The sequence below is a fragment of the Enoplosus armatus genome, chromosome 12, assembly GCF_043641665.1.
Source record: "Enoplosus armatus isolate fEnoArm2 chromosome 12, fEnoArm2.hap1, whole genome shotgun sequence".
NCBI classification, from domain to species: Eukaryota; Metazoa; Chordata; class Actinopteri; order Centrarchiformes; family Enoplosidae; genus Enoplosus; species Enoplosus armatus.
The window spans coordinates 17,284,816-17,299,263 of NC_092191.1; the positions used below are offsets into that span (position 1 = coordinate 17,284,816).

The following is a 14,448-nucleotide window of genomic DNA, read 5'->3' on the forward strand; positions in this document are numbered from 1 at the left end:
AGTAAATGAGCTTTACATTCCACTACTGTAAGAAGATCCCAGGGACTCAGGCGGGGCCCCCGGGGGTTGCCTTTCTCAATTCCTCTCCAGCACCGGAGATGAGGAGGTTTTCCCAAGAGTCTCATTTGCCAGGATGGAGAAACCGTTAACGTCAGAAACATCCCTGCACTTCAGACAGAAGAGGGTCCTAAAACTAAGGTCCAGATCAGGGTTTCAAGTCTCTCCACACAGGGCTGGACTACAGTCTCCTAAGCAGGGGCTTCTTAAAGAGTCTTGATTACTCTGGGGGGCCGGTAATGGTTTGTTTGAATGTTTGTTTGCCTGTGGATCATCTGGGAGTCTTAAGTAGGAGTTGAGTGGGTGCCCAGGAGGAGTGAAGGCCATCTTGCTCTCTCTCTCTCTCTCTCTCTCTCTCTGTGTGTCTCTCACTGTCTCTCTGTCTCTCTCTGTCTCTCTCTGTCTCTCAGGGTTTCTTGTCAATGGTGTGAAAGAACCACTCTGTGAACTTCCTGAGCTGAGCCGCCGCCGTCTGGCTCTCCTCCTGCAGTCGCATGTTGTCCTGTCTCAGGTGTTGCACCTCCTCCTGCAACATCGCCTTATCCTCTTTCTCCTGAACACACACACACACACACACACACACACACACACACACACAAACAATCAACGCCGGGACATGAAGCAAAAATAAATGGATACAAAAGAGGTTGATAAAAGCCCTGCTATTACAAGAACATCCGTCTTTCGTCAGCACTGTGTAAATGGGGGGCATTAACATGGCAAAGCAGCCTTTTCTCTGTTCTGATAAAAGTGCATTTCCTCTCTCCATTTTAAGCACATTAGTGGAGGTGGAGAAATGTTGGGCTGGGAAACAATAAGGAAAGGAAGCAGGATATTGAATTAAGTGGACGAGTTTGTATTATGCAGACCTCAGGGCAGCCATTACTCAATGTCTGTTCTCCTAAGCTGTGTGACACAGACATGCAGTGTTTGTTGACGTGAGAAAGGAAAGCAAAAAGGTGACGCAAACATAATCAAGGAATGGGTTTGATACATGTGATATTACCTTTCTGAGGTCATGCTGCAGCTGCCTGAGGATCACCTCTAACTGGTTGACTTTGCCAGTTAGTGTGGAGGGGGGGCCGCTGTTGGGGGACACAAAATAGGGTGTTGTTAAGACTCATTTATCACAAAAATGAAATATAATGACAGCTTCTACCATGACACAGAAGCTGATAACAGGCAGCTAAGTCCCGCCCCCCTCAGTTACTGTTGCTACACCTGTCTAGCTGTCCGTTCTCGCATGACAGATATGTAGTTTACAGTGAGAACGGAGGCAGATTTACCATCTAAATTCTTGGGAATTTTTAAAACAATGAGTCCTTGATTTCAAACAGAGACGACAGATTTTGTAGGCTGAAAAGACGACTGTCGCTAGCTGGTTTTATCCGCTTTAGCTAGCTAGTGTAAGCTAATGCTAAAACATCCTGAGTTAGTTGAAAACTGCTGCCAGCTGGCTTTTTAATGTTTCCAGCTGGTTTGTTTTAAAGTGACAAGCCTGTAAAATGATCTTCAATATGCACATGATGGTAAAACACCTGATATTATGCTAATAGACTGAGGAGTCCATGGGAACATATAGGAGCAGCATTATTCATGTGATGCAGAGAAATAACTGATGAGTTAGAATAAAGAGTAGGACAGAGCCGCCAACTCTAATCTCTGTGCTTAGTTGCGGTTGCTAAGATATGATTGGACAATCACTGTTCAGGGGCGGGTTTTAGCGAAAAGTCAATTATTCAACTGCTACTCGAGTGTTGGTGCTTGTGTGTTTGTGTTTGTCGGTAAAGCCTACTCTGCTTCCAGCGCTGCTCCCTCCGCCTCCACCACCCGCCTGGTCAGCTCTCTTGAGATCTGCAGAGCCTCTGCCCGCTGCATGTCCGTCATGGTGCAGAAAGACGCCACGCGCTGGTCTGGAGAAAGAACAGGTGACGTAACAGGTCATAATCTGGCCTTAACATCAAGAACAGGAAAAGTGTTCAGCAACATATTTCATGTTGTCAGCATGCAACTAAATTAGAGCAGAACAACACACTTGCATGCACGCATTCCTGACAGGATGGGGTGATTCATTCATGCTTTGTATGAATGAGTGGTGCTGGTTTAAACGCTGCTGGAAAACCACTAAAGGAAGTCCCTCCCATACTGAGAGATCTATAACCAGCCAATAAGGAACAAGGTGGTAAACAGAGCATTTCTAGACTATCACAGATAAAGTAAGTCCCTTGGGTGTTGCTCCGGTGCCCTCGCCCCGCCGAGCTTCCTCTGACAGCTGTTTGGCTCAGCATGGGCTGGATCCCAGAGAGCTGTAAGGCACCAGTCATGCTTGTTTTACCATATCAGGCCCTTAAGCTTGCTCAAAGCCCCATGGAAAACCCAAACTTGGCATGTTACACTTGGGGACTGCTCAGTTTTGAGGCGTAATGCTCTTTTCTTTAGAAACCACTCCCTCACTCAAGCCCTTGGTCTGAGACTAAAGATAGGAGGATCTGCATATTCATAGAAAAGATTAAGGAAACCCTTCCATTAATTTAGCCCCCAAATGAAAGCTAATCCACTCCAAGACAAAAGCTGATCGAGCCTGGAGTTGGTTGTTCAGACGAGACAGGAAAGGGAGACCAAGCTTTAATTTACATATGAATGAACATTTCCCTCATATTCGATGGCTGCATCAGAAAGATTAAAGACTTCTAGGAAAGCAGTGACAGGCGCGGAAAAGCAGCTTGTCAGTTTTTGCGTGATCTGGTGTCCAGATTTACTGGACAAAACCAAAGGAAAACAGATTACACTGAAGAGAAAACACGACAATCTATGTGAGTGAACCGACTGTGCCATATTTATTTGTGAGGGAATATTAAAAACATAGCCAGTAGTTGACAAAGAGAGTGAGTCAGGCCTTTCAGTGATTGCACCAAAAGCCTTTTGTTGCTGAAATTGACCAAATCCCATTTCTTATTCTTTCAAAAGTCATCAGAGCACCGTGTCTGTGGAGGCTGTAAACCAATCCAAACTATCTTTTTGCATCATGATTATGAGCGGTCTCTCATGGCCGAGGTTATGAATGCTGTAAATGCTTTACGTCTCTGGCGACCTCTTTCTCTCCTGGCTCTGAACAGAGCTGTTTGAACATACACGGCACAATGGCAGCCCCGAGCCACTTTCTGCTTGGCAACAAGGCTCCAGTTTACACAGCGCTTTTCTGGGCCAGCCAGGCTGCCGTGACAACTGCCTTCTTGCTGCCAGTCAGACTCTGCATCATCTCCACTGATTCCACTCTTGTTAAATGATATGCTGCGGGCTATGCAGCAGGAAATGTATCAAAGAAGAAACTCTACAGAGGATTCATTAATTATGACAAATGAATGGTCACATGCTACGTTGCCTGCTCGCTGGTCTCGGGGTCAGACGGAGTTCAAGCAGAAAGAAAACTCATGGCATGTTAGCGTTTCCGTGATAAATGGGAAATACACTGGCATGAGAGCGGCTGAAAAAAAGTACTTAAACTGGGGCGGGGGGGGGGGGGGGGGGATGAACAGAAGTGATGATGCTGACCATGAAGTGGCTGAGACACGTCAATGCTAATCAACTGAAAATAGAGTGTGACTGAGTGAAAAGACAGTTTTGACAGGAACACATCAGTCATGTTGTCCAGAAAGACAACGCACTGTAGGTCCGCATACATCACTTGATCCAGAGTCAGGTGCCACCAAAACACAAATAGCAGCCATAGAGATGGGTTACAAGAAACAACTGTCCACCTTAAAAATTAAGACTTCTATTTCTAAAGGAGGGAATCTTCCGCTTTGGGCCAGATGAGATGTCTGTCATTGTTTTTGTAGGAGAAAAAAAGGCCAACAACTTCAAGCGGACAATATTCAGACTTCATGGACAAAAGACCCAAAAGAGGAGCTGAAATTACCCCAAACTATCAACCCAAGAGCTTAATAGTAAAAGGCATCGGTGTAAGAACTGTCCCTGAGTGGCAAAAGCAAAAGGATTCCCACAAGTCACCTCCTACAGACACTAGAAGAAACACAAAGCGCACACAAACCTGCACATTCAAGCGAGCTAGCACTTGCAGATTACGGACACACAAACACACACACATACGCACGCTAAGCAGCCAGGAGGGGGGGGGGGGTTACACAAGGTGCCAGCAGCTTCAGCCAGGCTGGTTACCTTCAAAGGCTCGTGCTGCATCAACCAGGTGAGACCAGTCCAGGCCTGTGGCAGTGTCTGGGAGGGGCATGAGACCCGGGTCGCTGAACTTGGACCTGTCCGCCAAGGAGCCGTCAGAGAACCAAAACTCATCTGCAGAGACAGGCAGGCACTCCGATCAGTGTCTAGGCCTGGCCTGGGTTTAGGGCTAATCTCTGAGTCGCCCATCAGTTTGCATCAGAGCAGACGAAAGGGGTTGGGAGAGGAATGCAGGGGCGTGTGGGGGGGGGGGGGGGGGGGGGTATTCGAACTAGTCTTTGCTGCTAAAGGGGAGAATATTTACTAACTCCAGCCCTGCACATCAAAACACCTAGCTTAAGTCTATGCTAAGTAGCTCCTATCCAATCATACCTTCACCTGAGTCCAGTTCTAATCTGGATGCACCAAAACAACAAATCCTCCTGAAGGTTGCAAACAATTTCTTTGAAAAGAAAAGTTTTGTATGTATGTGACAGCACGGTAGGCTAGAGTCACATTAAACTGCCTTCTCTGCATAGCACTGGCAAGACGCTGTGTGAGGGGCGATAAATGACTTGTCTAAGTGAATGTCTTCATGTTTCAATCAATATCTCCTTTCCCTCCCCTCTGTCTCTCTCCCGCCCTCCCTCCCTGTCAGCCCTGAAAGACGGGGAATGCAATAAACAAGCTCCCATTCTGCAGAGAGGCATTTAGAAAAGCATGAGTGGAGAAGCAGAGAAGAGACAGAGAGAGCTTGAGGTGATGCTGACACTCTCCTTTCAATTTACCCAGCGTCTTGGAGCCTGAGTGATTCACTGTTTACCAAATTGGGCTGTTTCAGTAAGGGAAAGAGAGAGCCTGTGTTCTCAACTACCCTTCAAAACAATCGGGAATCCATCAGGTTGACAGCCAGAAGAGGCCAAAGAGAGAAACATCTTTCCAAAAGCCATTTTCTATCCAACGACGGCAGCCGGAGACGGATGAGGAACGGCATGGAAATGAGACAGGGGGGAGGCAGAGAGGGGAGGCAGGCATGGACTTATGAGTGAATGAAACATAATGTATGACAGACATGGTGACACGCCTGATGGAAAAATAGGCATGTTCATGTCCCAAATCTTTAAGACCTGCAGCGGCGCAGGCAGGACACATCACACCTCACATCACTAATACATATTCAGTGGATGCTGGGAGAACAGTAGAGAGGGGAATACTAGCCAGCAGTGACAGGTGTCTGCTTAATGCAGACGGAGCGACGGGGCCCTTGCAAGTTGCACGTCGCCTCACCCAGTTCCAATTAGTTGGCTATATAGAGGAGCGTTGCTGGAGTGTGTACCAGTTGTGCTAATGATATCAGCAGGACACAAGTGGCCCTTCAAACAAGTATCTATATCCTGGCTCTTATCTGGTGCCAGAGAAGAGGAATGCTAATCCAAGAGCAACATGCAGAGAAAGTCTACATTAGCCATCCTGTCTCTAAGAGGTATTTTAATAAAAGTTCTGTTTGTTTTCTTTGATGCAGCCTCTCTGGAGTATCCTTGGTGACGTCAAGCATTGTAGGCGCTCAAGAGAGTTTCACTGTCTGTACTTACTCCTTAGGTTGGATGCTCCCTGGTTGTGGATCATGCGAGGAGGCAGCGTGCTGTGGTAAGGTGGGGTGGTGCTGAATAGGATGTCGTTAGGCATGGCTTGGTCCAGCATGGAGCTGTGCGAGCTGGCATAGGAGGATCCCTTGCGGTTACTGCACACACTCTCGTCTGATAGCGTCCGGTATAGAGAGCGTCTTGGCGACAAACTGCCCACTGCTGACACCTGAGGGAAGGAGAAGGAGAGCAATTTGTCAAGTAGTCCCAACAATGGAAATGATGGAGCTGAATGACTTCCAAACCCCCAGCGATGGCCCCCCTGTCTACACCTCCCCTGTGCTTTGCCTTTCCTCGGCGCAGCAGGTTTACGCGAGTGGGCAGCTGGGTGGGTAAGGAGGCAACATAGGGGAGCAGTGTCAGGAATCAATTACAGTCTTTGCTCTCAGGAAAATGTAGATGGATTGGGCACAGCTGGAGAGTGTCCGGCAGAGTGGGAAAAACAGGGGACAGGGCTTGTGGAGGTGGTGACAGAGGTCACTGCGCCGAGGCAGCCAATAGTCACTGATCTTAATGTGAGAAAGCAGAGAAGACGCCAGCAGGTGCCACAATACGAGACAGAAAAGAAAAATATAAGCTGATAGATTGATAGGACACCAGAGTCAGAGTCAAATTCTGCTATTTTTCAACCTGTTGTATTTCTTATAAATATGGCCATTGTGACTCTATGGGTCATGCTAACTTCGCTAAGAACGCACCACCTCCTAGGAAACGAGACATTTAGACACATAGTGTGCAGGTTCTCGTCAGATACAGGATATAGAACATGGCCATGGCGGTTGTAGAAATTCAGGGAAGTCAGAAGTCAAAACGGAGGCATCAGGTAAAAATATGCAAATATAAAAGAAGAAGAGGAAGAAACTATGAGACTTTGTGTGTGGTAGTGTGGTTATTGTAGTTAGGTCCGTCGGCAAGTTGACCCAGATGCAGATCCCTGTGCAGTTAGCCATAATGGCCATTTCCAGGGGCTACTTTTTGTGCTTAGCCTTGGTCAGACACAGAGACTCGAAGTGTTTAAAATGATTCATGTAGAAATCATGGAAAAGCTGTAGGAGGCTCGTGCAGTGTTCCCCAATATACATGGTTGTGCACGAGTCCTCATTTCCCCGAATCTCTATAACAGAGGTGGTGAGTGCAAAGTTGGAGTCACACTGGCCACATTTATGGGAAATAAGGTTGAAAAATGCCAGAATTTTCCTTTAACTAAACTCCAGTGTGTGCTATTGTCCAGGGATTGTCAATTCAAATAAATAGAGCACAGTGGAACTCCTGTGTAAGTCAATTTAATTAAGGGCTCTATTCAAAACTCATCATATTTAAATAAACTCAGTAGACATTTTCTTTGGTTTGCTTGTTTACAAACCAGACAAAGACCCAATGAATACAGTTCAGTGAAGCCGTGGGTATAATGTACTTACATAAAGTGTGTTGGCTGCTTTGTGTGTAACTCTCTATAATAGGACTCATATTGTAAAGACTTATAGAGGCCAATGCAAGGCAATGCAGAGGTCAAAAGGCAACACAAGGTCAGGATGAACAATCACAAAAGCTGTGAGGGTTTGAAAAGCAACATCGTCCTGAGGGGATGTCTTCTGTGCACAGAGAAGAATCACACAGAATACCACGGCAGAGATACTCGAGTTTCACGACCGTGGCCAGAATTTTGACAAGAGGATCTCCTGTTTAAACACACGAAACCACAAAGGCCAAGCCAATCCATCACTGTCCCTTTTAGCTTACATAAATATTGCAAGGATGACATCAAAAGTGGCCACAAATGATATGAGGGGCAGTTGGCCAGATGGGTAAATGTCTGCTTTTGGCTTCCCAGCTGTAACCGACACTAGACTAGTGTCCCCACAAGCCAACACCCAACCATCTCCATTTCAAAGACGGATCCCCCACAAGTCCCACCGTGAGAGTTTAACAAAGTACATCTTTAAGGCTGAGATATATACTGGGATTCAAAGCAGCGTATATACATACTGCATTCAAAGAACATCTCAGAGGTTTTAACTTAACAAGGTTGTCCCTTATTGCAAGTTTTCCCACCCAACTTTACAAGATTAGACCCTGTAAGGTTCTCGCTCATCAAAACAACTTTGAACAGGATTTGCTGCTCTCTCATATAAAGCAAAAATAGTACAGATTTAGAGCTCCATTAAATGGAGTCACGGCAAATGAAACCATTTGCAATAGGGCTTAATGTTTTCTCAGAAGCCATCTATTTATTACATCTACAGCATCAAACCAGGCACCCTGAACACATCTTGGCACGGGTGAACTGAACCTGCTGTGCACATTACGCAGAAAATATTGTATTAATCAAACCTGCAAGATTATGGACTATTTTAGTGTGTCTAAATCCACCTCAGCTGGCAACAGTCCTCGCCCTGATTTGAGCTGTGATGTGTTTGAATTGTTTTGTACAACAGCAACGTTCTTATCACTCCAGGCAGCAGTGACACATCCACATTAGATTTTTCCTGATTTCCTTGACTTTTTTTTCCCTCGCTGCCTGCACTGAACAAAGACAACAACCAGCACCAACAACCCTTTGACGTGCCACTTGGGAGGATGTGCTGGACAACCACCTATTCAGATGCTTTTTTTCTTTCCCACAGGAGGTTCAAAAGAGGAACGCTGTGGGAGAATAAGCTGTGAACGGCCTTTCCCTTACGTCAGCCACACAATAGTCTGCCTGTCTGTGGAAGGGCGTCCCAGCGGACACGGCGGCTGGCAAGGAAAATCTCCCTGCACCTGCTCACCCACACGAAGGTTGACTACCGGAAGTGACACACGAATTAACCTTTACCATAGACTCTGTTTAATTACTTAGGACTGTAATAGATTAGAAATACACCAATGTTGTTTCCAACATTGTCATTACTGTAATTTGATTCCCTTACGTGCCAGCTAATGATTGAAAACATGCAGTCCCAGTGAAGCAGCTCCCAGAAAAGAACAGTATGTGTTCATTGGGATCAGATGTGTATATGGTTGGAGTGCCTGGCTCTGTGCCGTCCCTCATGTATCTCTCTCCCAGATTGCTTTTCCACACACTGTATTATCGCACTGAATCAGACTGGAGAATGAGATTACAACAAAGACCATACTGCTCTTTGAATCCAACAAGCAGCACTGCACACCTTTGTACTGGTTAGTGCGCTTTCCTCCTCTGTGGGAAAACAAAGTAGCATCAAATGAAGGGAAATCACAGAGCAGGCTTGATATACCTGCTTTCATTTTAGACAGGCACTAACGCCGCCTGGTTCTCCACTTTTTACATACTGTAAACCAAGTGCACCACACAAGCTAGTCAGTGCAGTGGGATGAGTCATGTGAGGGACAAGGCCTGTCTGTGCCAGAGGACATGCCGCTCTTCTCTATGAAGTGCATTTATATTAGAATTAAGCAGCATCCAAAAATAACCGATTTGTATGTCTCCAGGGTCCCTTCCCGGTAGATAATGGATGGGGGATGCGGGAGGGCATGTGGGGAACTGAAGATGCAATTAATAGAGTCTGCAGGACTCAGGAACATCAAACATCGATGCACTCTCTGCAACTCCCTGCCTTTAATCCATGACATCCAGACTGAGCAAATCCAGGCCCCTGTTATAAATTAAATTAACCAGACACTCTGTGCCAGTCAATGGGGACTGAAAGGGTCTTGTGCCGGGAGAGACGAGCCCCATCAGCTGTGGTGCTCAGCAGCAGGGCCAGCTGATAGGCAGCAGATGTTTGTCCTGCTTTTACTTGCTTCCCAGCAAGAGGTTATCTGCTCTGGTTCGGGCCTTGTATGTACTACGCCTGTTAGTCAGCGTGATAAAATAGCCTCAGGGTTTGCAGTAGATCCTCACAATGTCATGCAATCATGCTATCGATCATTACTTCACAGTTTTAATGTTTTATTTGCCTGTGTGTTAAACAGAACATGACAATTATCATTTAATTTAGAGGTTAGCTGGTCAATCAGCCTCCATGACCTCACCTTCCGACTCCCGTCTTCTCCTGGAGGGCTTTCAGGCAGCATCATTTTCAGGTATTCTTCTTTTGAAAGCCTCTGCAGGGATTTTCCATCCCGCTCAGCGGCCTGGAGCCAGCAGGCAGCCTCCTGTGCGTACAGCTGCCTGTAGACAATACAGAGGGCAGAGAAGAGCAGAGCTCATCAGAAGGGGCATGAAAGCCACAACCTGCAAGGGAGGCCTTGGGCCATCACAGCTTGGGTCCAGCTATTTAGAAAATAATGTCAGTATCACACAAAGGGTTCAGGTGGATCCTTCTTAGCATGCCAACATCAGGTGCCTCCCTGCTCCATGCTAGTCAGGTGAATGTGGGGTAACAGGGGTGGAGAGGGGGAGCTAGGGGGGAATTTATTTCCAATCCCACCTTGTGCTGTCTCATTCTGCCAAACCCATGATTAAAGAGACTGTGAAGAATGCAGCCAAGCACTGTGAGAGGTAGAAAGGAAGGAAGGAAAAAAAGAGGGTTTTGGACAGAATATTACATCCAGAGACAAGTGCAAACCACAGACTCTCGGGGAGTGTACAGACAACAACAGAGGAAGACATGAGAGCTGTTAGACAGCGTTGGAGAAGGACCCACAAGGGGTGACATGTTTTGTTTTGGTGGTGGTGGTTGTCAGTGAGGTATTCTCAGATAACATTTACATGATTTTGAGGGTGTTCAGAGATTGGGGGGGGGGGGGGGGGGGGGTGACTGACCTGGCTGGTGAAGTTGTGTGGCTGTGAGATCTCTGCTTTAAGTGAGCAGCCTGCGAGCATGACACACTGAGCGCTGTTGGCAGGGTGTTAGATGGTCGCAGGGGGATACGCTACACAGCGAGACGATGCAATGGTTACCTAGAGACACTACTGCTGAGAGTTGCCCTGTTTTGGCACCATGGCAACCAAGCCCTAAATACATAGACGGGTATTGCAAATGTCCATGTGCGATTGCCAGATGCTTTCTGACTGATCCACGAGATCTCTGGTTCAAAAGCAATTGCACTTTTCTGAAGGCTGCATCCAGGAAAAAGAAGTGCAACTAATTGAGCTCTGAATAATGGTGGTTTGGTGATAAAACTGTAGGGAAAAAAACTCTTCTTTTGCCTCTGTATCTTGACATAGCTCTTGTTCAATTTATTTTCACATGATCAATCCATAATTACGGGAAGATTGGAACCACACTAAAGCCCTGACATTTGCAGTCAAAGGTTATTCTGCTGTGCAGGAGCGTCTGTTAAATGCCTACAATGTGAAACAAATGTTTTCTTGCACAGCAGGTCCTGAGTATTGGTGTGAAAGAAAGAAGGTATGTTTTCGCCCACCTGTTATAAATACACAGTTTTAATGCCAGAAACTCGAACAAAGATGAAAATAATTGTTTTTAGGCTTGGCTGAGGTGGAGAGTTGGCATATCAAAGCTAGAAAATGAAATTACATCAATTACATATATGCTGTTTGTTACGTGCTCTTCAATATATTTGCTTTAATGTAATTGACAGAAATGTTTTAATGGAAACCTAACTACAGGAATTCAGAGAGTACTGTATGCTGGCTGAGGGTCTAACAGGAGGAAGTATTGGTACACTGCAGTAGGATTCTGTAGGAGATCGAGCAGAAATGTCACAGCCACTGCTGCACAGCTGGTTGCCCTCCACTCTCAGCATGTGCCACATGGCAGGACTAGCACTTTAGACCTGCCATGAGAGACGAGTGGGGCGGTGGTCTAGGACAAGGGGGTGAGGCGGGTGGTGGTTGTGATATGTGGGGGAGCAGGCTGGGTCAGATCGGGGCCACAGGGTTGACTTTGACTGACTGTGTACCTTGAACGCTCAGACAGCATTTTAAGAAGGAAGGCTAACAAGCTCTCCGCTCCTCTGGAACAAGAAGCAGGAGAGAAACAGCCCGGGGTTAGGAGCATTGTTACACATCCTGCATTACATACAGTGTTAGAGCAAATGGGAAAACTTTTTAGAAAGGGGAAAGAGAAACTTCATTATGTTAGAACAATATCTCGGAATAATATTAGGCCATTCATCATGAGGCGCTGTTATGTAAGACGAAATAAAACTGTAGGAATATATAAACAAACAATGGGGAGGGTAACTGAATTACAGAGCTTTTTCATAAGTCGGCAGAAGATGACTTCAGTGCATGCGATCAATCACAGAGCCCTTAAGTGGCAAATTTCACAGCCTAAATGAAATTACTTGGGAGCTAGAGTGGGGGCTTTCTTCCAGGGCAAATCTCACATTCTCTCCTCCAAAATATGCACTGAGCCCGCACGCACACACCTTCGTACAAGCACACACACACACACACACACACGTATATACACTCACCATCAAAGCTGTGTTTCAATTTCACCATCAATGGCTCTCTGTTCTCTACATCACACCATTTAATCATCAGACAGATACAGTCAGTCGTCACTACTCATATACAGTCTGAGGAGAGTGTACACTCTCAACCTGGCTGAGCGACTGCATACATTCCTCTTCCTATGCGATATTTCTACAGGCTATTCTGCGGCCAGGTGTCCTCTGGCTGCATGTGTGACAGCAGTGCGTTGTTGTGTGTGGATCGTTGCTTGGCTCCCAGCAGAGATGCTGATCTGGTAGAGGCCCAGCCTGGCAGTCCGCGGGGACCCGGCTTCACGGGACCGATCAATAACCACAAGTGACATGTGCCAAGTGTATTATGTCTGCGGCTTCATTGAGCTTATTTATTTGGTGGCTGTCGGCTTCAATCAGGGCCAGTTTGTGCACACTGGGTGGGCTGATAGGAGGGGGGACGCACTATTGGAATGGGTCTGGCTCAAGTATGAGAGAAACAATGCTGACGACGCTAGTTATCATGATTAAAAAATGTGTCATCTACCTTTGCATGACAGCTAGTGTTGAGCTTAAAGTGAACTGGAACCACACTGTGCTAACTTCTTTTTGGTTTTGTGGTACAAGAGCATATTTGGTGATGTTCTCATACATGCTCTCTCTTGCTCTCTCTCACACACACACACACACACACACTCACCCACACTCTGAAATGTTGGGAGGTCCCTCAGTGCTGTGGGCATCATCATCATCATCATCAGTCGTCTTCATGCCCACTGGGAGTTTGCAACCGGACTGTGGGCGTGTCTGTCCACAGGCCTCTGAGCTGGGCCCTGGCCCCGGCTCTGGCCCTGAGCTGCTGGTCTGGGGGATGGTGTACACCTTGGTGGAGTCAGCAGACATACAGTATCTGGCACCACGGGCCAGAGGACTGCCAGAGTGGTGTGAGCCACTGACCAGACAGCAAAAAAAATAAAAGCATAATGTAACTCAAAAGTGATCAAAATGAATGGATTTAAAAACAGAGAAAAAAAATATGAAAGCATAAACAAACATCAACAATGAAAAAAGGGCTACTGGCACGGCAACTAGATCCGATGTTGAGAAATCACCTAACAAGATGACGCTGAATTTAAAATGAGTAGTGAAAGCTCAGCTCTGCTGTTGGCTTAGACAGGATGACATCTTTTCCTCCACATAGAGTATAGTCATGCTGGTTCACCTCTAACCTACATTGGAAGATGACTCACATCAAGTCCATCATGTGTGTATTCCTGCTGAACTTTGTCCTTTCAATGTTTAGTCAAATACCAACTGACAAGACAGATTAAAGGGTCAGTGCACTCAAATCCCAAAGAGGCGCATCTTCCCACTTACTATCCCACTATTTGTAGAGGTTTTGAGATACGACTTCTGCTGGTTTCTGGTTCTCAAAGCTCAGATAAATAAAGTAACTGCTTGGCTGGATATCTCTAGGTGGGGAAATGTTTCTTATTTTGTGATCTGGGTGAACTGACCCTTGAGATTATGATCAAATGAGCAAAGGAATGCTTTATTTGTAGAAAAAAAAAGGATGTATGTTTCTAAAATTCGTACTATTTTGGTGACATTTCATTACTTTGTTTCTGGTTGATTCAATATACACTATATCACAAAATCCATTTGTGTTGAATGTGGTTATGTACCATTTACTTGTTTATGATTATTGTTTCTGCTTTGTGAAAATGCTTTGTGAAAATACTTTGTGAAAATACTCCATCTCCTCCTACATCCTCATTCAAGTAATGGTAGATTTATGCAGGATGAATGTATCACATTTGACAGTGATGTGAAAATGAGCCATGCATCAGACAAAGAGCACTCTGCCTGTCTTTGCTTCTTTTTAACTTCCACTGCTTCCTTTGCAATTCTCCCTCCACTCAGAATAGCACATCTACTGTAGTTTCCTATTCAGCTCATCATCAATATGAGGGTGAATAGTTTGTGTTTCATGTCAGCTGTCTGGTTAGGATTCATCTGTTAGCTGCTCAACTGGACTCAGATTTAGATAAACTGCACAGGTCCATAGAGATGCCAGGCTTTGGTCTTGTCGTTTGCTGGGCTAACTTTGAGCTAACACAATACATTCTCTTAAAATACCCCGAGACATCAGAGGTGGCTTTAGCTGGAGGCACTACATACTCCGTTTCCATATTCATGACCATCTGGGCCACACCCTGCAAAATGTGCTCCT

The 14,448-nt window shown here is 45.9% G+C and overlaps 1 protein-coding gene across 1 annotated transcript in view; it reads right to left on the reverse strand.

Annotated features, from left to right (window-relative positions):
- Window positions 1-463: 463 nt before the first annotated feature.
- The window catches only part of sipa1l2 (signal induced proliferation associated 1 like 2), a 50,760-nt gene continuing 36,775 nt past the window's right edge, over window positions 464-14,448 (reverse strand). Inside the window, exons 15-22 of the mRNA XM_070916534.1 lie at window positions 12,916-13,167; window positions 11,706-11,759; window positions 9,865-10,008; window positions 5,826-6,028; window positions 4,237-4,368; window positions 1,853-1,970; window positions 1,064-1,142; window positions 464-610 (exon numbers count right to left, since the gene is read on the reverse strand). Coding sequence (XP_070772635.1) covers window positions 464-610; window positions 1,064-1,142; window positions 1,853-1,970; window positions 4,237-4,368; window positions 5,826-6,028; window positions 9,865-10,008; window positions 11,706-11,759; window positions 12,916-13,167 — 1,129 coding nt within the window. The remainder of the gene's footprint in view (window positions 611-1,063; window positions 1,143-1,852; window positions 1,971-4,236; window positions 4,369-5,825; window positions 6,029-9,864; window positions 10,009-11,705; window positions 11,760-12,915; window positions 13,168-14,448) is intronic.